The 23,399-nt window shown below is 38.1% G+C and overlaps 3 protein-coding genes and 1 long non-coding RNA gene across 5 annotated transcripts; 1 reads left to right on the top strand and 3 right to left on the bottom strand.

Annotated features, from left to right (window-relative positions):
* Nucleotides 1-1,408: 1,408 nt before the first annotated feature.
* On the bottom strand, nt 1,409-3,249 carry LOC141046219 (uncharacterized). Its single transcript, XR_012218976.2, has 2 exons — nt 2,361-3,249; nt 1,409-2,184 (listed from the first exon to the last, which is right to left on the bottom strand). It is a non-coding gene; the product is annotated as an uncharacterized LOC141046219 (long non-coding RNA).
* Nucleotides 3,250-8,971: 5,722 nt separating this feature from the next.
* Nucleotides 8,972-12,668, top strand: LOC112291346 (phenylalanine ammonia-lyase 2). Its single transcript, XM_024538605.3, has 2 exons — nt 8,972-9,937; nt 10,523-12,668. Exons 1-2 carry the CDS (start codon nt 9,466-9,468, stop codon nt 12,325-12,327), a joined length of 2,277 nt encoding a protein of 758 aa, XP_024394373.1. The 5' UTR covers nt 8,972-9,465; the 3' UTR covers nt 12,328-12,668.
* LOC149987829 (uncharacterized) lies at nt 12,463-13,664 on the bottom strand. Its single transcript, XM_090255778.1, has 3 exons — nt 13,523-13,664; nt 13,239-13,296; nt 12,463-13,075 (listed from the first exon to the last, which is right to left on the bottom strand). Exons 1-3 carry the CDS (start codon nt 13,551-13,553, stop codon nt 12,688-12,690), a joined length of 477 nt encoding a protein of 158 aa, XP_090111904.1. The 5' UTR covers nt 13,554-13,664; the 3' UTR covers nt 12,463-12,687.
* LOC112291345 (isoamylase 1, chloroplastic) lies at nt 13,580-21,132 on the bottom strand. Of its 2 annotated transcripts, none has more exons than XR_002972405.3 (18): nt 20,230-21,132; nt 19,523-19,705; nt 19,334-19,426; nt 18,742-18,894; nt 18,318-18,409; nt 17,976-18,117; nt 17,700-17,807; nt 17,282-17,367; nt 16,954-17,025; nt 16,443-16,575; nt 16,239-16,325; nt 16,029-16,121; nt 15,474-15,632; nt 15,196-15,279; nt 14,901-14,981; nt 14,593-14,675; nt 14,333-14,442; nt 13,580-14,043 (listed from the first exon to the last, which is right to left on the bottom strand). XR_002972405.3 is itself a non-coding variant. In XM_073538614.2 (18 exons), exons 1-18 carry the CDS (start codon nt 20,665-20,667, stop codon nt 13,780-13,782), a joined length of 2,469 nt encoding a protein of 822 aa, XP_073394715.1. In that variant the 5' UTR covers nt 20,668-20,720; the 3' UTR covers nt 13,580-13,779. The 2 variants fall into 2 exon arrangements, 1 of the variants encoding a protein (XP_073394715.1); XM_073538614.2 differs by having other exon boundaries at nt 14,333-14,450; nt 20,230-20,720.
* Nucleotides 21,133-23,399: the final 2,267 nt, after the last annotated feature.

Genomic DNA, 23,399 nt, shown 5'->3' with positions numbered 1-23,399 from the left:
TTTCTTTTTATTTGAAAAGTAGATTTTACAAAAATTAAAAAATATATACATGAAAAGAAAACTCAAATATACATAAAAATATTACAACACGAGAAAACTCAATCACATTCAGAATAGAATCTACTTTGTATGTATCCATTCAGAGTAATAAACAAATGTTCTAAATTTTTAATGATATTACTGAAACTACAATGTCCTTTAGGATTTTTAAGATACTTAATATGCCAGATTATTTTTTGTGATATTTTGACATTTAGGAAGTCCTACAGCCAAATTTTTAAAATCAAATGGCCCTTGGAAGCAGAATATTCATACTACATGGTAAAATTGACAACTACATCAAATAATTGTTTTGAAAGTAACAATATCAAGCGATTAAACAAAATTCGTGATAAGATAAGCAAATCATAAACATACCTGATTCAAAATCAAACCATATGATGCTTGTGGTTTGATTTTGAACAGTATGGTTAATCTTTCATTATGTAATATATATCATCAGAAGCATCTTATTCAAAACATTTGAACAAAAAATCAAGATATGTGATGCATGCTTAAAGGAAAATAATGTGATTTGAAAAAAATCAAATAAAAAAAAGTAAGCAATTGTACAGAAAATGGATACTAGGCATGAAGAGAATCGCTCAGTTCAAAATATTAAAAAACAGAAGAGAAATAAAAAAGACAAAACAAAACAAATTGACAAAGGGTTTGAAGGGATAAGGAATTCAATCCCCAATATCAGTATTGTTGAAAACATTTGAAAAGTTTTCGGTAAACCAAAGATGAAAACATTGCGAATAGAGTAGATGATCTAAGATTTATTCACAAATGCCAATTAATTGCACTACATACTGTAGAATAAATAAAATTAAGAATATAAGCAAACATAACATCTAAAACTTCTTAGCGCTTTGATTTGGTACTCAAACAGAACAGCACAAAGTTTATTTTATGCCATCAGAATTTTTTATATTTTAAAAATTATAACTATTTATAATGTAATGATAAATTTCTCACTCAGTCACTTGCCAATAAAATCCAAATATTTTAAAATAATAATAATAATCTCAAATCATAATACCTCACAGTATGCTACTCTAAAATACCATAACAATTTGCAGCCTATTGCAGCACAACTTCTAGTTCTGAAATAGGCATCAAAACATACCATTCATGTAGTCTAATAGAATGTATTCCATTACCAAAAGCCAAACAATCCCACTTTCTTATACTAAAATATTTTGACAAGCAATCAAGAGGAGATCAGAAATCAGTCACTTTTTCTTTTTACAATCTGCTTTTTCATTCGGTCAGAGTGTCATAATGGTGACATATTTCTTACTCTTTCTCTCACAGTTTAAAAATATTTCATTTGGTGTCACCCACTTCAAGTAACTTTTAAAGCTGTTGTGAACTTTTTCCATTTTTTATTTTTATTTATAAATAATAGAACAATGAGCAATGAGATGCTTCTTGTACACCTGTCAAGGAAGTTACTTATTTATTTGACGGGCAGAATCCAGGCCTGAGCACGTACGTGCTGTCAGAACACGAAACAACTCGTTTCCACAAGTGTGAAAAGCATACTTGCTCTGGGTGGTCACGACGAGAGAGCGTGACAGAGCAGTGAATGGTGTCCGAATTGTCCACGTGAGCAGCGGTGACGTGGACAAATTAAGGGCCCTCCGCAAGGGTCCTGCGAACGTCGCCAAACGGATCCTTTCCCGCCACATGTCCACATCGTCACGGGCCTTGTGTGCTGCTGCCTTGTCAATGCTTGAGTCATTCCTTGTGCCTCTCTCCGCTGATTCCTAAATTCTATTTCTCGGGGTTTTCATTGCACACTGTTTTTTCTCCATTTGGTGTTGATATTTTATGAAATCCTTCCTTGTAATATTATTTCTTTTAAACATTATATTGATTCAGAAAATTCACAAAAATCCTCTAATTTCAACAATTGTTTTTGAAATACAGAAAAACAAAAAAAATAATAATGCAGTAAATGTACTATCATTTGCTTTATAACAATGTAATAAAACAGTATTCATTACGAGCATTACTACTTTGACATATAGGCGTACAATAATGTCAACCTAAAATTTAGAAGTGAGAGTGAGAGCTTGATTGATATACTTTGGAAGCCAAATACTTGTACCCTATTTCCCAAAAAAAGAAATCCGCCTGAAAAAAGTAACACAACCAAGTCAATAAAAATAAAAATAGTTCAACAATATTAAAATCATACTTCAATTCTCTCTACCCTTCTGCACAATGAAGAAACATATTTCACAAATTCCCAAACTTCATTCCCCTCCAACCTTTTTAACAAAGAAAAAATGTAGCCTTTATTATATTACTTGAGTTAACTGTTTCTTCACTGTCCCATGATAATTTTTGAAGTTTCATTTCTGTGATTGTTTGAATATACAATTAAAATTATACATATTTTACAAAACTATGAGAAGGTCCCTTCAGTAAATGCCAAGGCTACAGAGCATTGAGCAGTTAGAAGAGAACTATTATCAAGAGGATCCTAAATAAATATCTGCACACCCGTTCCTTGAAAATGATTGACACGTACCCAGGTCCTCCCCCAAAATGCTCCGACGTGGACCCTGGTGATCCCCTGGTCACATCGCGCACACACCCCTCATCACTCACTCCCACTCTCGAGTCGCCGTGATGTGTCTCAATGTTAAGCACCAATTGTTGCAAGGGCGTGGATAGGCCCATCATGGCTGCCCGCGAATATAATGGTAAAGTAAAAGTCTCCAGGGCAGTCCTTTTTCTTGTAAAGGGAGGGTTACCTTCTGCTGCCCGCGAAAATAATGGTAAAGTAAAAGTCTCGCGAGCAGTCCTTGTTCTTGTACAGGGAGGGTTATCTTCTGCTGCCCGCGAAAATGCTGGTAAAGTAAAAGTCTCAGGGGCAGCCTTTTCCTTGTAAAGGGACGGTTATCTTCTGCTGCCGCGAAAATAATGGTAAAGTAAAAGTCTCGCGGGCAACCTTTTCCTTGTAAAGGAAGGGTTGTCTGCTGCTGCCCGAGCTTTGCAGTGAAAAGCAAGGGCAGTTCTCATGAAAAAAGGACAGCTCCCCTCCTTGTCTCCGTTCACACTGTGCGTTGTTCTCACTCGAGCGGATGACAGTACTGGATGATATAAAGATGAATGATACTTCGTCATATCCTTTGTATATGACTTATTTGATTGGAACATATTTATTGTATATAAATATATAAAATACACTACACACACAGATATAAATATTATTTTTAAAAAAAATATCTTAAAGTATTATTTTTTTCTTAATATCTTTTGTTAAAAAAACCTCCAATTGAACACCAATTATATTAAATATATTATGTGTATATTAGAAAAAGCCATTATTTTTTATTATTTAAATATATATATATATATATTTTTACATACCTAAAATTAATAGAAGTAACTATAATTTTTTTCTAGATAAGTGTATATATGCATATATATATATATATATATAGAGAGAGAGAGAGAGAGAGAGAGCTTTTCAATTTTTCAAACCACCTCATTAGATATTATACATATTTCTACTAATGACATACTTTAAACTATTAATAAAATAAATAAATAGATATATTTAATTATAAGAACCACCAAAGTTTAATTTTAAAAAATCTATCTTTATAGATTATTTTAAAATATAAAAAATTAACACTTTAACAATATAATTACTACTTGTAATTATATTGTTTTTTATGTTATTTATTAAATCTATAATACTATTATTTTTTTAAAAAAACTTTGATTGATGTTACAATAATAATAGCCTATTACTATTTATATATAATCTTATTTCTAATATAATATAAATTAAATTAATTATTATTAATCTAGTAAATTAAGACATTCTTGTTTCTATTGATAATGAGTATTAACAAAGTTTAATAGCAAAGCAACAAAATTAGAACTCTAAGAAACATAAAAAGATTAAATGAAATAATTGTACTGCCAAATTCTATAAATTTAGATATTTTTTTACAACTATTTTATTTCCTATTTTCAACAAAAACGATTAAATCTTTGTAAGATTTTAATTTTGAGTACAAGCATACTTGTCAGATCATCACTCATGTCTCAATAATCTTTGACAATCATATGATATAAAATATTTAGTTAAAAAAAGAAAAAAAATGATACTTACTATAATCCACCAACAAATAATTGCTTAGCTTTTATAAATTCTATTACATTTTTTTCTCCAACAATATGATATTTCAGAATCAAAATATACTTAATAGAAGGTTTCAAATATGGTACTTTTGCAAAACCAAATAACTAGAATTTAGTACTTGATATTTCCAAGATCACTCAAAATATCAAATCCAAAAAATCATTGTTCAAACTTCATTATCCCTTGATGTTATTACATGATTCAAACTTTATTACCTCCCCAGTATGGAGTCAAAGAGGGAAGAGAGCTAAGATGAGCGATGTAGTTTTTGATGTTTGATCTCACCCACCTTGTGACATGGGTGATTTGGTGAAGTATCAAGTGATATTTTGAAATATCACATGATACTTTGAGCAAATATTATGGGTGAAATATCATCCCAAAAGACCATGTTTTAGACCCCCTAATGTAAATAACTTTTGATTTACAAATAATCTAGCTATCAATTGATGAAGGTACAAAAAACATATATCTATTTTAGCAATTCTTCTATAAAAAACATGCAAGAATTTTGCAATTCTATTACAAAAAAGAAAATGCATCAGATCCTTCTATTTATAAAAATAACCTACATAGCAATTGGAATTCAAGATAAACAAGTTTTTTGTACTTAGATTATTAAGATCATTAAAAACATGCAAGAATACATGTTAAATAGACTAAAAAGAATATTATTTAAGGCAATAAGATGAGTTGTTAAGAGAAATTACTTAACAATTTGGAAACTTTTAAAATGTTATTATTTTATTTATTTGTAGTTATTAGAAAGACTATTGACATTATATTTTTTAAATATCATTTTTTCATAAGATGACCTTTACATAAGAAAATTTTGGGCTATAGTAATAAAAAGTATACAACCATTTTTTTTTTTTTTTTTATTGAGATTAATAAGACATTTTTTTTTCATGTATTTTTAAAAGGTAGTATATCTATCTATCTATCTATCTATCTATCTATATATATATATATATATAGATATAGTATTTTACTGTTTATCTTTTTTTATTACCTTATTAATTTGTAGTTGAATGTGGTTTGATTGTTAAGCAAGAAACTATTATATAACTTTATGGAGGTTTTGATCACCAGCCATTTAGTTTTTAAAATGTGTGTTATTTAATATTCATTAAAAATCAACCATCAGAGATTAAATCTACACGTTCTCAATGCAACATAAATTCTCATATTTTGGTCCCTTATTTATGTTTTTTGTTTAAAAAATAAACAATTTCATGTGTTCTGAACAAAAAAGAATTAGTAACACGTGTGGAATATATATATATATATATATATATACACACACACACATGAATATATTTATAATTTTACATCACGGTAATTTTTAAAAAATCTGTCGTAATAAAACCAATATACAATTCTTTTTTTCTTTTTTTTTTCTCTTCTTTTTTTTGGATTTATTTCACAGTATAGAGAACCTACCAAAATTGTATTTTCTTGTAAGACTACAATAATCAAAATCTGACATGACATAGTTGAATTGTTGTAGCAAATACAAGAAAGAAAATAATAGATTTTCATCATATCTACAGCAATTCAACAACCTCTCAAGAATCTGAGCAATACTTTTGCATGTACAGAATCACATACACCACTGCCTTTGCATCTTCACAAGGACAGTGCCCATAAAACCCCCACTATTTTAAGGAGCTGTGTGAAAACATGAGGGTGTGAAAAAAACAAAGCATGTGCAATGATTTGTAGAATACAAAAGTACTCTGTGGAGTTTGCAATGAAATTGTAATTTTATTCATCTTTCAAAGCACTGGAAATGATGAAATTGTGCATCAACAAAATGCAAACTAAGTGACAAAAAAAAAATAAGGATTCCAAAGTGGGACAAAGGAGTTCATTTGAAAAGGAAAAGGAAGGGAGAAACAGCCACGAGAGCAGAGACAAAAGCAAGCTGGGAATTGAGTGCCGCTGATATGGCTTCATAAAGGATCCTACATTGATGGCGTCTGTAGAGTTCGAATGTTGGGGAACACAAACTCGGGAACTGATGGTTCTGCGATGTTCTACGTATCATCTGGCTCAGGCACTCCAGCTCACGCTGCAAAAGCCCATTTGGCATGTAGGATATCAATTCAGTTTTTCAAGTCAATGTGTCCTCTTTTCTATTTTCTACTTTATTTTTTGTTTATTCTGTGTTATTATCGCTGGGGATGGAATTTGAAATGTCGCGTGTTATGATGATACGGCAACACTCATTGATTGAAAAGATTTAAAATAACCAATTTTCAAGCAAATTATTGTTTCTTAATTTAACTTTTTCTGGTTCTTTAAACCAAAAAAAAAAAAAAAAAAAAAAAAAAAAAAACCAATATTGTGGTCGGTAAACCAGTGATAAGCTTCATAGTTGCATATCTAGTAAAATACTCAATTCTAGTTAAAAAAAAATGTCTATATATATGTGTGTGTGTGTGTGTGTGTGTTTAATTTATTGCCATGAATGAAAATAGAACATGGTGCAAATGAAAGTCTTGTGTAGAATGTTAAAGAGAAGCAACAAAACCAGTCATGATCAGTCATTTGATTCAACTTTTAGTGTTGAAATAACTTCAATAAAGTAACTCACACAACAGCTGCTTCTCAACAATATACATAAATCAATAATTCTGTATACACACATTCATACATACATTATTATTATTATTATTATTATTAGCTGTTTACTGGTTTCTAATGTTCTTGCTCTATTAACTATGTTGGTAAATATTGTAGACCTGATGCTCTTTACATTCTTACTAAAATCTGATTATAAGACCATTGAACTTATTTGTATGTTCATTACAAACAAAAATGCTACAGCCTAGTTTGTTCACATGTATGTATGTCTGCATGCTTTGTGTGAAGTAGTCTCTACATTGAATGAAAAATATGTCTGCGGGATTCCAAACAGAATAAAAAAATAAAAAAATGACTGCAAGTTATTTTAACATAGAATTCAGATATTGGCAACAACCTCATGTCTGAGTCAGCAATTTTATTTTATTTTATTATTGTCTCCATATCTGAGGAAAGAATGAGGCTTATCCACCCACTTCTTAATGTATATCTATTTATAGAATGGGTTTGCATGGTGCACAGGCCCCACTTCTTCCTTGCCATTCCAAAGGAGTGTCTCCCATGCATAACAGTTATCATATTTGAAGTCCATTTAAAAACATACCACTATTTTTTTTAGTATAAAATATAATTTTATTTTACAAATGTCACGAGGTAGTCATTTAAAAAAAAAAAAAAAAAAAAAAAAACTCCTAAAAAGTTAATCTTGCCATATTTTGATAGAATGTTAATAAACTAATTGATTCACAATCCTCTAAACAATGCCACCCAATGGTTGTAAAATCAATTATTCATATAAAAATCACTGATCAATCAAAACACTCTATGTTACATACATATAATTTCATTTTTATTTATTTTTTTGTATTTTTTTTCTGGATTTTTACAAGAAAATCAAGTTAAGTAAATCCTACAACCAAAGCAAGTAGATGTCATCCCTCCATCCCCCTCACACATACACCTACATTATATATGTAATATATATACATATATTTATATCGATATTCATATTTACATAATTTTAAGAAATTGATAAATCGATTCAAGTGATTACTAAATCAACCCACTCATCTCAACCATAATAAAAAAAAAAAAAAAAAAAAAAACGAAAAAAAAAAAAATCCCTGCCAAATCCACATTGGTCGAAAACCAATGAAAAAATGGTTGGATCATGAACCAATGATGTTGGGTGGGTCAATTTAGTAAATGTTCAGATAAATTTAACAATTCCTTATTTTTACTATATTTACATAAATCCAGAAGGAATGAGAATATTCTCCGTGAGAGCAACATTTTTGGAATGTGAAACACCATTGAACTGTACGAGAGTGTCATATAACCACCCCATTCCCACTCCATCACAAACCCTAATCACCGTCTGCGTCTCCGTCCGTCCACATCCGCCCGCGTTCGTCCACGTTCGTCGGACTGACGGACGGCCAGAGGCGTGAGAGCCAAGGAGACGGAGACGGGGACACTGAGCGAGACACGCACAGACGCACGCACTCAAACAGCGGGTTCCTTACAACACCACCACTACCAACCAGCAGCAGCAGTCCTGGTGGCGGCGATGGAGGGCACCGATCGCGCGAGCGCGCTTGTTCAGGCATCATTCCAAAGGAAAGTGCAAGGTCGTCGCCGAACCACAACTGCAATTCGGCAACGGAACCCAACGAAAAAGCCCACCGCTTTTTTCGTTGGTCGCCCAGTTCATTTGCAGTCCCTCAGTGCCGCTGAGCTTTTGTTTGTGTGTGTGAGAGAGAGAAAGTGGCTCTGCGAGAGGGAGGGGTGGGGGAGGGGAAAGTGAAGGGGGTTCTCAATTGATTTGGGGTTCTTTATTGCCACTTTATTTGCTCACCAACCTGCTCTCCCACATACCCGGTTCGTTGATGACAGGGCCTGACACAGTCTCTGCCGCAATTGCCATCGCATTGTGTACTGTGCTGGGAATTGATGGGAGCTGAGGTGATGGATGCTTTCGCAATCCTCCCCGCTGCAGGATCGTCATCAGTTGGGGGAGATCACTGATCTGGCGATGCGAGCTTGAGTTTGTTGCTTGACTTTTTGTGGGGGAGAGCGGGAGGAGTCCTGGTAGGGTGATCAATGTGGAGGTTATGGGTAGTTGCCATAAATAGTGTTGCTGGGGTGTAGTTGGGACGATCAGTGTGTGAGTGGAGAGTGTGATTGTTGTCGTGGCAGCGGATGATTATATCGCTGTTGCCATGCAGCGGAGGTTTCAGTTGTAGTGGACTGCTCTCTGTCTCTCTCTCTCTCTTTGCCTGCCTGCCTCCCTGTGGCTCTGTTGCGGGGGCAGCTGCAGCTTCCTTTCGGGGTTGGGAAATTCGTGTTGAGGGCGAGAGAGGTGTGTGTGACCTGGTGCTCGAATGCAAGCTTGCTGATGGGTGCGTTGGCATGAGGCCTGTCGTTTAGAGGATCGTGCGGCGCTGCTATTACCAGTGTGGTACTTGATGCTTTAATGTACAGAGTGCAAATGTTTGTGTGCTCCTTGTAAAGATTGGAGAGTGGCACTTTGGAACCGAAGCGGTGGAGTGTGAATGAGAGTGGCGGCGTAGAGCCATTCCCTGAATTATCAACATCTTGTTGACAATTTGTTCACACTCCATTTTTGGTGGACTGCTTTGAAGTTACAACCAATCGCAAATATGTTGATGAGCAAGAGGCCCAAGATTGCAGCGCTGGACGGAGACATGAGTGCCATCATCAGCAGCAAAGGGCACATTGGGTATGGCACTACTGTTTCGTCTCCGACGTTCCAGCTAGAGCAGCCGTACACTAACGGTCTCATTGGTGCCGCCTTCCCGGAGAAATGTATGGTCGGGTTTCGCGATGTGAATGCTCAGAGCGAGGATCCTCTGAACTGGGGGAAGGTCGCTGCTGGGCTGGCGGGTAGCCACTTACAGGAGGTGAGGCAAATGGTGACGGCCTTCTTCGAGTGCAGCGTTGTGGTGCTGGAAGGCGCCAGCTTGACCATTGCGCAAGTGGCTGCCATTGCGAGGAGGCCGGAGGTAAAAGTGGTGCTCGACGCTGACACTGCCAAAGAACGGGTGGACGAAAGCTCCGACTGGGTGCTGTCGTGTGCCTTGAAGGGCACTGACACTTACGGCGTCACCACGGGTAATTCGGCCAATCCCTTCCGCTACCTCTTTTTCTACCCCAATGTCTGATGTTCAAGTAATCAACACTAACATGTTAACGAAATTACGGATGTGGTACAGACCCCAATCATGAGAATCCAAATCATGTTGAACCTCAGCTTACCGCATTCCTAATTTTAGATGCGTCACGTTGCTCGCATCGTAATTGTGGCAATTAACTCGGTGGTCGCACTTGGAGACTAAACACTTTTAGTTTCTGGAGGGCAATCTTGAAGATCTCATGCGACACTTTGGTGAACCGCAGGGTCAATGTACACGCCGCTGTGTCGATAGATACGTAGTGCGTTTCGACAACATGAATATTCTCATAACCTGGCAGATTTGTGCCCACGCAATACCGTAGGAGACCAACTGCTAGTCTTCCTTTTCGGCGATGACGTCGATTTATCTTGTTCCTAACTAAACGAACTACTTTTTATTGGTATCACAAACCTTTATTTATAGTCTGTGTGTATGCCACCCTAGTCCAAAAATAGGACGCTCGATGTTCTATCTATACTTTGTCGACTGGTGTAAATCCTGGGATGTTGGATGTTTGACGCAGGGTTTGGAGCGACTTCCCACCGCAGGACAAACCAGGTAGCCGAGCTGCAGTTCGAGCTTATCCGGTTTCTGAACGCCGGAATTGTGGGCAAGGGCGACGGCAACACGCTGCCATCGCCTACCACTCGGGCTGCCATGCTCGTTCGCACCAACACTCTAATGCAGGGTTACTCCGGGATCAGGTGGGAAATTTTGGTGGCGATAAGCAAGCTGCTGAACGCCAATGTGACACCAAAGCTGCCGCTGAGAGGAACGATCACTGCTTCAGGGGACTTGGTACCATTGTCATACATTGCGGGATGTTTGACAGGGCGGCAGAATTCTAGAGCTTACACGGCGGAGGGGAAGGAGGTGACCTCTGAGGAAGCGCTGCGAATCGCTGGGGTGGGAAAGCCATTCCAGTTGGAGCCTAAGGAAGGACTTGCTCTCGTGAACGGGACTGCGGTTGGGTCAGCTCTGGCATCCACTGTTTGCTTCGACGCGAATGTGTTGGTCGTGATGGCTGAGGTTCTGAGCGCGCTCTTCTGCGAGGTGATGCAAGGGAAGCCGGAGTTTGCGGACCCTTTGACGCATAAATTGAAACATCACCCTGGGCAGATGGAGGCCGCGGCGATGATGGAGTGGGTACTGGATGGAAGCTCCTACATGAAAGCCGCCGCAGAAGCACATGCCACAGATCCGTTGAGTAAGCCCAAACAAGACCGCTACGCGTTGCGAACCTCCCCGCAGTGGCTCGGGCCCCACATTGAGACAATCCGAGCTGCGACGCACTCCATTCAGAGGGAAATCAACTCCGTAAACGATAACCCCTTAATTGACGTCTCCAGGGACATGGCGCTACATGGGGGTAATTTCCAAGGCACCCCCATCGGCGTGTCCATGGACAACATGCGCTTGTCGATCGCTGGAATCGGCAAGCTTATGTTCGCACAATTCTCTGAGCTCGTCAATGACTTCTACAACAACGGCTTGCCTTCGAATTTGAGTGGAGGTCCAAACCCCAGTCTGGACTATGGCATGAAAGGAGGCGAGATTGCCATGGCATCCTACACCAGCGAGCTTCAATACCTCGCTAACCCCGTTACCACACACGTCCAGAGCGCCGAGCAGCACAACCAGGACGTGAATTCTCTGGGATTAATCTCTGCCCGCAAAACCGCTGAGGCCATCGAAATCCTGAAGCTTATGACTTCCACCTACTTAGTCGCCCTCTGTCAAGCCATCGACTTGCGCCACCTCGAGGAGACAATGCAAGCAACCGTGAAGACCGTGGTGGCACAAGCTGCGAAGAAGACGCTTTTCCTGGGCACGAATGGTGCTCTTCAAGTGGCCCGTTTCTGTGAGAAGGAACTCTTAAAAGTCGTCGAGCGCCAGCCAGTCTTCACATACGTTGACGACCCGGCGAACACAAAATATCCATTGATGGAGAAGCTTAGACAAGTCCTGGTTGAGTATTCTCTCAAGTATATCACTGAGAAGGACGACGGCTTGTCGATTTTCAACAAGATCCCTGCATTTGAGGAAGAGGTGAAGACTCAATTGCGGCTCGAGGTGGCTGCCGCGCGTGCAAGCTTCGATAATGGCGTATCCCCGATTCCTAACCGAGTGATGGACTGCAGGTCGTATCCTCTCTACCAGTTCGTAAGGTCTGAGCTCGGTACTGCTCTGCTCACTGGACAGAGCTCGCAGTCTCCCGGAACCGATTTCGAGAAGGTTTACGATGCGATTTGCGAGGGAAGGCATGTAGCGCATTTGATGAAGGTCTTGGAAGGCTGGTCATGCGTGCCGGGGTCGTTGTGTGTATAAATTGCCAGAATCTGGGTGACCCAACGAGGGATTTGTGACGGTGAACGTGCACACAAGTCGATGATTCACGACTTGTGTGCTGCAGAGAGTATTTGGATCATGCCATTTTTTCGACCTCGTTTACTACACCGGTGGACAGAAGTTAAGATATTGTTGTGCAGATATGCAGATTAGAAAATTCTGGATATTACCACTAGACGTTCGTGGAGACCTTAGAGAAAGAAAAGCAACCCCATTCTCCAGCCATTCTAGTGGTGGACTATTTACCATCTTTGAGCCGCTTTCTCAACATTGACATATATGTAATTCCAATTTTATAGTTAAAAATCTGATTTCTGATATGTATTGATTGGCCCATTCTTACCCCTCCGTGTTATTTAGTAACAGAGTTAAGCGATCGATTGTAGACATTGGGCTGTTATCAGACCTCGCAACTTTGCTGATCAGAAGCCTGATCCTACAACTGTGAAACTGTCGGCTGTGTAACCTCATTGATTCTTTTCGGGAATATAGTAAGGTCATTTGCAAATGGAGTGAGATGCAATTGTCAAAATACAGTCCCCTTCCTGTGGCTGTATACGTCTGTCTGAGTCCTCTTTTGCTTTTTAGTGTCAGTTTCATTGCACACCACTGTAAATTCATACGACAAGAACGCGGGCTTCCTCTCACACCATACGGAGGCAAACTTGATAGTGGACTTGTCTCTTCAGCACATGTCAGTGTGTCCTCAAGTTGCGATTCAGAAAATCTTCATGCAAAGCAAACAGAAATGGTTGTTATCACCACATACAGCAGCATGTACAAAATTTATGGCTTTGCGGTTAGTGTGGTAGTAGAGGGTTACCGCCATTTGTTACAATGGAGAACATATGCTAGAGCAGTTCGGAAAAATGGAATTTACTCCGGCGCACCGAGGAGCTGCTCCACAGTGCCACACGTTCATGTCGGCGTCGTGCCTGGTGATGGCCTCTAAAGAAATGACAGAAACACAAGCAAGTATCACTAAAGTGTTAGAATTGTGCTGGAAGAATGCTGGAATTATCTGTGAGGAGTTGAGACATCTGTTAACAGGAATTTTAAACCTGTATGCCCATCTAGCAACAGTGAGACGACTGTGTACAAACTGTAAAGCGGTAAGCACGATTTCTCGTGGCAGTAAAGAACAGTGCCACACAGAAATTCAGCTCGCACTTACCAAGAGAAAAAAAGCGAATTGCTCCACACATCTGTGTCCAGGTGGACAAAATACCTCTTAACCGAATAATGTTTTTCTTCTAAAAGTTCATTACCAAAACCAGATATCATGCGGAAACACTGATCAACACCGCCCTACAGAATTTGTCGTAAAAGCCGAGCCATAACCTAATTTCCAGTTGCTAGGCTCTCCAAAATGTGAGCAGATTCAGAAATCTTGCTAGACTATAAGGTGCTGAACTTAAAATTATGATGAAGTTAGAATGCATCTTCATCTTTCAGAACAAGTACAATTGAAGAATAGCTAATCATGGGGTACAAATTACTGTTCAGGAAGTTTGAGGTCTGGGCCAAGACTACATCAATGTTGGGGACATCGTCAACGAGGAAATCGTAAGGGGTGGGCTTGGAAGTGTCTACCAAAGGGTACCACTTTGCCCCTACGCGATCAGGCAACGTGACCATCACTGGAAGATGGCTTGCGTTGAATGCAATATAAAGTTCCCTCTTCTGCTGGTCAACCTGCAATCAAGTCGATCAAATTAGTTGCCTAATCGAGATACACAAAGAATTGGAACATCAAAATTACATAAATAAACATCTAGTCCAAGTAGCCAAACAAGAATAAAGTCGAGCAAGGGCTTCTCAAGACCATAAACAACCACAAAATAGCAGCTTATAATTTTCAGTAATATGCAGTTTCTGAATACCTTAATGCATGAGAGGATTACATGGTTAACATACGAAAGGAGCTGCAGAAAACACAATTTGTACTGAACGACAGCTACAAAATAAATGAATATGAAATTACCAGGGTGAAGGCCACAAATTTGCTGGACTCCGTCCAGTCGGGAGTATTAGGAAATATTCCATGCCACTCAAGCCTATCTCCAGTGAGAAAATCTCCTAATCTTAGGCATTCTGTTCCGCTATAAAAGCAACATCAAAAAATTACTCGACCATCTCTACAAAAAATTGATGTTTAGATAGTTCAGCAAGATATGAAGTCTATTAAGACAAACATCATTTATTCTTACTGATACGCCCAGTCAGATTGTTATGTGATAATACCTTCGAAAGTTCATCATTAGACTTGCGAATCTGTGAAAGCCATTTGGGTCGGCTCTTTTCATGTCCCACCTAAAATAATTGATCTGCAGCAAAACGCAACCACCAAAACAATGAATCCGCGAAGAATAACTCATAAATATTCTAAGTCACACTTCTAAAATCTAATGCATCGAAAACCAACCCAAAAATAGTATATAAATCACAGAACGATATGGTAGATAAGAACTCAAAATGAACAGCAGTATTGTAGATATCAGCAGGTGCACTACGTGGGGTCAAGACACGATACCAAAGAGAAGAGTACTTACAAAATTATCATGACAATATGTATTGTTATTGCCACCTTTTGTATGACCATATTCATCTCCCATGGTAATCATGGGCACTCCCTGCACCATCGTTTGATGACTTAGTTGATTTCAAGGTGCCACAGTACATACGTTGAAAAGGTTTGCTCACTCTTAAAATTGATTTGGTGTTATAGTATAAATCTTAGATTCCGACTTCAGAGAACAAAACAGTGCTAATCGCATTGGAAAATTGTACTGTACTGCCCAACAAGTTAGTGAAGTGCTTGCAGAGAAGTATCCAGGAGAGTATTACTTGTGAAACCATTAGAGCCACAAAGAAATTTCGAAGCTGTCGTTGTCGCAACCTTTGAACAGGAATGCTCACCACCTCCCCTTCCTAGCAAACATGACATTCAAACGCAAATGAAAAGTATGTTATCCACATGCAAAGCATTACATCAGAAGAATCCAAACAAGTAGTTGAAAATACGGAAGCACATCGGTCCAACGACTAATATCCCTTCCACCATTGGCACAAAACAGTCAAGCTAGAAAATACTAAACACATGAAATAAAAACACACGAATGTACCTCTCCACAATTCCAACTATTGTTATGGTTGTCACCGTCGTTATTATCCTCCCCATTTGCTACGTTATGTTTCTGGTTATATGACACAAGATCTGCTAAAGTGAATCCATCGTGAGCTGTTATGAAATTGATGCTGTGCCACGGTTTTCGGCCTCCTTCCTGTATTCATTCAGGGTAGCGACTATTATAGCCTGTTTAAGACGGGCAATATTATGTTGAGCTCATTACATGCTAGACCTGTCAAATTCAACTTGTACATTCAATTCAGTGGTCACTAGTTGCTTTTTCTATTGCAACTTCATACCCGAATATTCTTGCACATGCAAACGGTAGATAGATGGGAAACACATAATTTAGTTAGAGGAGGGTCCGACGTTGTGTGTATTTAATCGACTCCTAACATTCGATATTCAGGCTCAACTGGAATACCATTCAAGTTTAGGGAATGGAAATGGAACCACGCATGTATTTGATGGAATGAAAAATGAATGTTGGTAGTTTTATGAAATAGCTGCGTTGAACAATGACAATCAAGCTATGGACTTGAATACAAACCTGATATAGATGAGGAGACCCACAGAGACACTGAGCAAATATCCCAGCTGTTCCCTCTGTTCCTTTGATAAACAAACGGACCATATCGCGGAACTGCAAAAACGATTTCGTGTTAGTATGGTCATGCAGTCGAAACCAAGGGGTGCCAATTAACTATAAAACAAGCTTGGCATCAACTCATGCATCCATGGGAACGCGCGGGGTGTGTACCTGCCCATTCCACTCAGACCATACTCCCCAGTGCGGAAAGCTTCCTACTTGGTAGAGACCTCCACAGTCCCATGCCTCGGCGATGAGCTGCCATAAGCAAAACAAGCTGAGACATAAAACAACAACAAGAAAAATCCTTTACTAATACCAGGTAAAAACATCAAAACTGATTTCCGATGGAATGAACGAATGCAGAATACTCACTTTCACACCACGAAGAACAGGATCATTACTGATCATGTCAATCAGTGGGGGCTCATTGAGTGGAGTTCCTGTCGTTACGGTGTCGTTGACTAATTCGTCTGATCTTCCGAAGACGTTGACCTTGTCCCACAAACTGAAAGCCCACTACACTTTTCAGGGAAAACATTTAAACACGAAGATGAACATCCGTTCGATACAAGTTACAGACTCGGTGAACATTGACAAAGAAGTAGCTTCTCTTAGCTGTTAACTTTCAGGTACTAAAAGCACCTCACAACGGAAAATAAGAGCTCGTTGACAATCGTAAACATGAGAACATGCAACATTGATGAAGACCGCACAAAACTTGAAGTCAAACCCTACCCGTGCACATACAGTAACAGTTCGAAGATCAAATCCACAATAACTTTTCGTAACATAAAATCTAGTAGATTTTCATTGCTGAATAATGCAGATACTTAACTTGGATCATAGCAGACGCCCAACAAAAAATATCAAAGGAGAAACTCACCTACTAGCGCGTGTCATAATGGAGGCTAAGTCAAAACGGAATCCATCCACATGCATTTCAGTGACCCAGTACCTGTCTTAGCACTTCATCGGTTAGACCTCAGTCAAACCTCGGATGTGATGTTGCGAAACAGAAAAGACAGAAAAGAACACTCCGAAAATTGCAATTATACTTGGCAGGCAACCAGGAGTATATGTTTTCATTAACAATTTACCGTCCGTGTACTGTACAAAAATTCAGATAAGTTTATACTATAATTATCATAATAAAACCTTTGACTTTCTCATGAATTTCTTGTGCAGAAAGTGATTGGGTACAGAATAAGCACCTTAGGCAGTCAATTATAAAACGCCTCACGACGGGATGGTTACAATTGAAAGTGTTTCCACAGCCAGAGTAGTTATAGAACTCCCCCTAACCAGCCAAACGTGATACAACGGCTTCAGCCTCAAGCTGGCATCAGCTTGAAAATGACATAAAAACTAGAGATTCAAAGTGGTACTCTTAATAAAAGCACTGAAGATGAGTGGAGTCACGTGTGACGACAACAAACTATATGTACCATCAGAGAAGAGCCTAAACAAAATTACTTCTGAATAGAAATGGAATGAAAGTCCGGCAGACCATGCAGAAGAAAAAAAACGTGCTTAACTACAAGCTAACATACAAAAATTCCATGAGAAAACTAAGCTTTCCTTCGTGACCTGGACTGTCCATGTATACTATGAGATGGGATAACCGTGCACCTTCGGGGCAATCATATAGTAAACATGGTTATCAAAACCTCTAAATGAGATGGTCGGGCCCATTTCATTGCCTTCGGCGGTGTGGTTGAACACAACATCCATCAGTACCTGATTTGACATTGACAGATGAAGAAGAAGCTGAATATCAAAACCGACCAAAAGAATACTGAGTGGTAACAAACTCGTATTGGTAACGGATTAAAATATTACCCAAACTTATGAACAGTTTGACTCAAGTGATACTATCGATATACAGATGAAGCAAGTAGGTCTTACTTCCATGCCAAGTTTGTGCGCCTCTCTTACTAGTGACTTGAATTCCTTAATAGCTTCTTTGCCACAGTTTTTGTTCCCAGCTGATGCATACCGTATCATCGGTGAAAAGAAATTTATTGTTGAGTAGCCCCAAAAGTTCATCCTGTCAGTAGTACGATCATGCTCGTAAATCAGGATGGTCTTGATACAAAGTACGAATCTAAGGTAACCAAATGCTCAAAGTTTTAGCACTTTTAGCACTTATCGGTATATAATGCATTCTGAATGCAAAGAATACGTTGCCACAGCCATTGACTACAATCATAAGCCTTAAAGTAAACAAACTCGGCTTCACAGTCATACTTATAGTCGCTCATCATGGGATTGTAGGCATGATATTCCAATTCGTTGAATTCGTGGCTCGGCATGAGCTCAATTGCATTGATGCCTAGGGCCTGCAAATCGCAAGATTTTGTCAAGTGTGAAATTTATAGATCGTCAATGTACTGGATCCATACCCAAGAAAACTCAACCCTTCAAATTTAAAGCAGGACATTCAGGACCTCGAAGAGAGGGAATACAAACGTATGAAGGAAGTGATGAACATGATTTCTCGATATAAAATCCAAGCTTGAAATCATACACATGAGGTCGCAACCTACTTGGCTTATGTGAGCTTATAATGCGCCTAGCTCTTCTGCATGACCAAAAGTCGCTCCGGGTTTACTTACTATCATTATGGAGGAATAATTCAGATGAATTTATAACAAAAAAGTGAGAAAATTACCTTGAGATAAGCCAGCTTCTCGATCATACCAATGTAAGTTCCTGGATGTTCCACTTCGCTAGAAGCATGTTTAGTGAAACCACGAACATGCATTTCATATATTACCAAATCCTTTTGGGGTATACGAGGAGGAAAATCACCATCCCAATCAAACTGTAAGCATCAATGCGATAGTGTTTAGCTCAGACATACAAGTCTACGCATGAGGAAAGTAGAGAGGCAGAAGTAAAAGCATAAAGTTGTGACAGATTCATATTTCATTCCGTACAAGCTTATCAAGTTAAAAATTGATATCTTCCAGAATCAATGTGCTTACGACCACCTAGAAAGGATGAAAAAAATCGATAAAAATTCGCATAAAAGCAAAGACAAACATAACCACAAGGACAATAGTCAATGGTATCAAGAGTCCATGAAACAAAAACCTTAAAGGAGAGGCTATTGGAAATCCCTGTCTTTGCTAGCAAATTACATAGAATATTTTCGTCCTTGCTTTCGACTATAATAATTCTGCAAAAAGTTGATACGATTGCATGTTCGCTTCTAATAAGGCTACTTCAAATTCAAACGTGTAGATGAGTACGAGCAATACCTCGTCATGAAGATCTGGGATCATACCAGCCATTTGAGGCCAACAATCGCCACCTTCTCCCAAAGTTCCATAACGTTCCCGACTGATCACTGCCTACAAAACCACATCCGGATCAGCATTTTGTGCTCTTTGATTTCGAGGGCAAATTTGAATCAATACTATAAATAAAGGGTGATTGACGAGCTTCACCTTCGCATAAGGATCCACAAGAATCCGTCTGGCGTCATAGCAAGCACCCTCCTCTAAAATGTAACGACCATCGACTCGGTACCCATACAACAAGTTGGACTGCAAATCTGGCAGGAATATATGCCATACATCTCCAGTACGATTAAAGACTGGATGCAGTGGCACTTCCTTGGTCACAACACCCTGTCAAGCCAGCGTGTTCATCAGTGCAAATCGATCAAATAAAACAGTAAACAGGAATTCGCGTTGAATACGCCATAATTCTCTGTAGAACAGAGAGAAGAAGAGAAAAGGGGAAACATTGTTATTGAAAGCCCTAAAATATTTAGAACAGCTGCATAACATGCAGAGTTTGCCCATGAACAACTCTAAAATCTACTTCACTGACTTGAAGCATAAGAATGCCAATTTCTTCATCCTTCAAGATTTCAATCTATTGCATGTGCTAGAGGAGCGTGAGTTGAGTATTCGCTATTTGAGATACTCGAAACTCATGCCGATTTCTATTGTACTTTTCGCACTTCCAAAGAGTGATGGGAAAATCATTTCCTGAACAAGGTTTAATCGGAAAAAAGTAAAATGCCATCAACAAAATAAAAAAATAAAATAAAATAACATAACATAAAATGCGGATCACACAAGCGTCAAATTGTGCATCAGAGGAAGGAAGAGAGGGAGGGAGGGAGGGAGGGAAAGAGAGAGTGCACTTGCTGCAAGTCGGATTCTGTAAACAAGCACAGCGCCACAGCAGTAGCACCACTTGAATGCACCGCAAAATTGACGCCCTCCTCGCAAGCAGTGGCACCAAATGGCAAGGGCCTGCCCCTGAGAGGAGGCCCGCAGAGACGATGCCCGGCCTCTTCCTTTGACTCTGTCTCCGTATTGGCACTGTCAGAGCTCACGCCAGCCACTCTGCAAATTGTGAGCGGCCTCGCGGACAAATGTGTCGATTTCCAGCCCAGAGTATTCTTCTCCTTCCCATTGCCACTCCCGTCATCTGCCTTAATTGCCTTCACCACATGGTCCACACGCACTGCAACTTTCGTGCCTACTCCGGCGCCTCTCGAGCAGACCTGGGAGGTGAAAACCGCACCGGCACTTGAGCTTCGATGCCCTCCTACGCCCATGGCCATGGCCATCGCCATAGCTCAGAGTGATGAATTCCCCAACCAAATAATCCAACCTCAAATCCAACCTCCAATGCTTCTCTTCGTCATTCCCAAGTACACATTACGCTCCACGCTCCAATCATCCTGCTCAGAATCCAATCAACCACCAAGCGATCTCAACGACAATTCGCAATCCACAATTTCATACTCTCATGCTCAACCATTCATCCCTCCTTCCTAAGTCCTCAATCCAAATACCGGCAACCGTGCACCGATCCTCCACCATGACAACGCACCCCAACCATCCAAACAAATCACGGCTCCAAATTGCCATCCCGCTCCATCATTCACAGGTGGCCGCAGGTGGAAGCCGGAACCGCCTAGAAACGGGAGGGACAGGGGGGAGAGAGAGATGGTAGTAGTAGAAGAGAGCGGGCTAAGGGAATGCATAAGGCAGCAAATGGCGACGATGGTGGAAGAGGAAGAGGACGACGAAGAGGAGGGAGCTGTAGCGATGGGGATGGTGATGAAGCGATTGTGAACCATTCTCTCTCCCACCCTACACGTACGCTACGTCACTCTACGAGAAGTAGGAGGAGGGCCCCCCTAGGTTGCACGCTCGGTTGCCAAGCTCCGTTTGCTTCTCCCTCAGTTTCTCATGAACTTCGGTCGCAACGCAAACGGAATGTGCTATGCTCGACACCGTGCTGGATACCGTGCTTGTACGGTATTCCGCATGTACCCATATGACATGTATACTGTGAAGTTACGGACCCTAGAGTCGTATTCCTCTGAGTTGATGGTGGTTCGTTACCTACACAATATCCTGTGTCCTAATTTATTTCATTTTGTTTCAATGCTTCACCAGTTATTCATATTTTAATTACTAGATTCGTGTGAATTCTTTTCTGCAAAGTACTATTTTGTTGATTTCTTATAATGTTATTATTATTTATTTTGTTCTACCCTTATACTTTTGTAAGCACAATTCAAAACACATGCAAGAATCCAAATTGTGTAAGTTTTATACTATTTATATCAAAAGTATACAATGTTATTCAACATAGTATTCTTTGAGTTATTTTTAGACTTAATAAATTAGACTTGGTAGAAATCTAACATAATGTAGAATATGTATGCTAATGCATATATTTTTAATAACTATTTTTTCTTTAAATCAAGATAATACCATTGTTGCAAACTTTTCATTACCAATGTTACTAGAAGTGTTAATTTGTGTACAAATAATGGTTTAAAATATGGAAAGCTGGATTAAAATAAAATTTGAATAGAAAAGTATACAAAGATGTCACAAAATCAAAATTTAGTTGGATCTTAGATTTATTATTGCCCTATATATTTTTAGAATTAATTGATAAAATTCTAATAACATTAATGTGTTATTAGTTTTTATAAAACCAAATGCCATCTTAGACTTAAATGAAAACATATTGTTGTAGATATTCATTTAAATCCTTTTGAAACCTTCAATATTATTGTGGAATTTTTTAGATTTTTGTGCAGCATTCTTTTTAATATTTTATTCATTTTCTATAGAAAATTCTTATAATAATAAACACAGTACGTATTTAGAAGTTTTAACAAAAAAATCTCATCAATTATATATATATATATATATATATATATACATGTGTGTGTGTGTATGTGTGTTTTGCAATGTATACTTATAAAGTAAGTATTCAAAACATTAAACCATACATTGCTAAAAGATCAAATAATAAGTCTTTAAAAACTTAAATAGTATTCATTTATTTATTTTGAATAGAAGTTAAAATAAAAACAATGAATTAATTGTGTTCAACTTAGTCAATCTCTTATTATGTCTTTCTTAATATTTATTTCATTACTTGGAAACCTCCTTGTAATTTGATAAGACAATTTTAACATTTCACATTTTTTTGATAAGATACAACATCTTACTCTTGATTGTCTTTATGTCTATCTATTTATTTGTATATTAAATACCGAGTGGTTATTTACTTTATATAATAAAAATTCAATATTGTATTCTATTTCTAATTTATAATAATTATATATATGTATTTTATTATTATTATTATTTATTTTAATTGTAAATTTAATATAAAGTTGATGTATATTTTGATAATATATTTGAGATTTTCTTCATATTACTGTACATATATATATATTTTTTGTTCTTAACATCACCTCAAATAAAATTAAAATTTTCCATGTGTATAATTTAATTTTGTTATGTTTATGCTTCCTATCTATACCTAATTGACAGTAAACTACACAAAGTACAATCAGTTACACAATACAATGTAATCTACTTGCATTAAAGAAAAAATCGTCTCCAACAAAGAATAACACATATCCAAAAACAACACGAAACAACAAATTTTTAGAAAACAAAATTTCAATTTCTTATTCGTCATGTGATACCTTTACTATCAATAATAATTTATGTTAGAAAATAAGAACAATTGAGTGTTAATACCAAAAATATAGTGATTTTAAATCCATATACAATGATAATTTTGAAAAAAATAAAATAAAAAAATCACAATATATTTGATCGAATCTCACCTCTTTCGTATAAATGAACACATTTATAAGAGAGTCAAAGGGAAAGAAAAAAACACACACAATCTTCATGTATTTTCTACCTCATTATATTAACAAGTAATCAAGATATTGCTACAATCTTTGCAAGTATTACATCTTGCCCAAAATTAGGAGCATAACAATCTCACAACTTGTGCATCCTGCCAACCCAACATGTG

Source organism: Physcomitrium patens, chromosome 14 (assembly GCF_059467195.1).
Source record: "Physcomitrium patens ecotype Gransden chromosome 14, ASM5946719v1, whole genome shotgun sequence".
Classification (NCBI taxonomy): domain Eukaryota; kingdom Viridiplantae; phylum Streptophyta; class Bryopsida; order Funariales; family Funariaceae; genus Physcomitrium; species Physcomitrium patens.
The sequence above is the reverse complement of the archived record's forward strand: the minus strand, read 5'-3'. Positions and strand labels throughout refer to the sequence as shown.

Coding starts and splice junctions, on each gene's coding strand:
- LOC112291345 (XM_073538614.2), bottom strand. CDS start 20,667: ATGGCGATGGCCATGGCCATGGGCGTAGGAGGGCATCGAAGCTCAAGT. Junction 14,982..15,195: donor TGGCTCTAATGGTTTCACAA/GTAATACTCTCC, acceptor ACGATGGTGCAG/GGAGTGCCCATGATTACCAT. Junction 14,044..14,332: donor AATTTGTGGCCTTCACCCTG/GTAATTTCATAT, acceptor ACTTGATTGCAG/GTTGACCAGCAGAAGAGGGA.
- LOC149987829 (XM_090255778.1), bottom strand. CDS start 13,553: ATGTGTGGAGCAATTCGCTTTTTTTCTCTTG. Junction 13,297..13,522: donor AATTCGCTTTTTTTCTCTTG/GTAAGTGCGAGC, acceptor TCATTTCTTTAG/AGGCCATCACCAGGCACGAC. Junction 13,076..13,238: donor CACTGTGGAGCAGCTCCTCG/GTGCGCCGGAGT, acceptor CTTTGCATGAAG/ATTTTCTGAATCGCAACTTG.
- LOC112291346 (XM_024538605.3), top strand. CDS start 9,466: ATGTTGATGAGCAAGAGGCCCAAGATTGCAGCGCTGGACGGAGACATG. Junction 9,938..10,522: donor CACTTACGGCGTCACCACGG/GTAATTCGGCCA, acceptor TGTTTGACGCAG/GGTTTGGAGCGACTTCCCAC.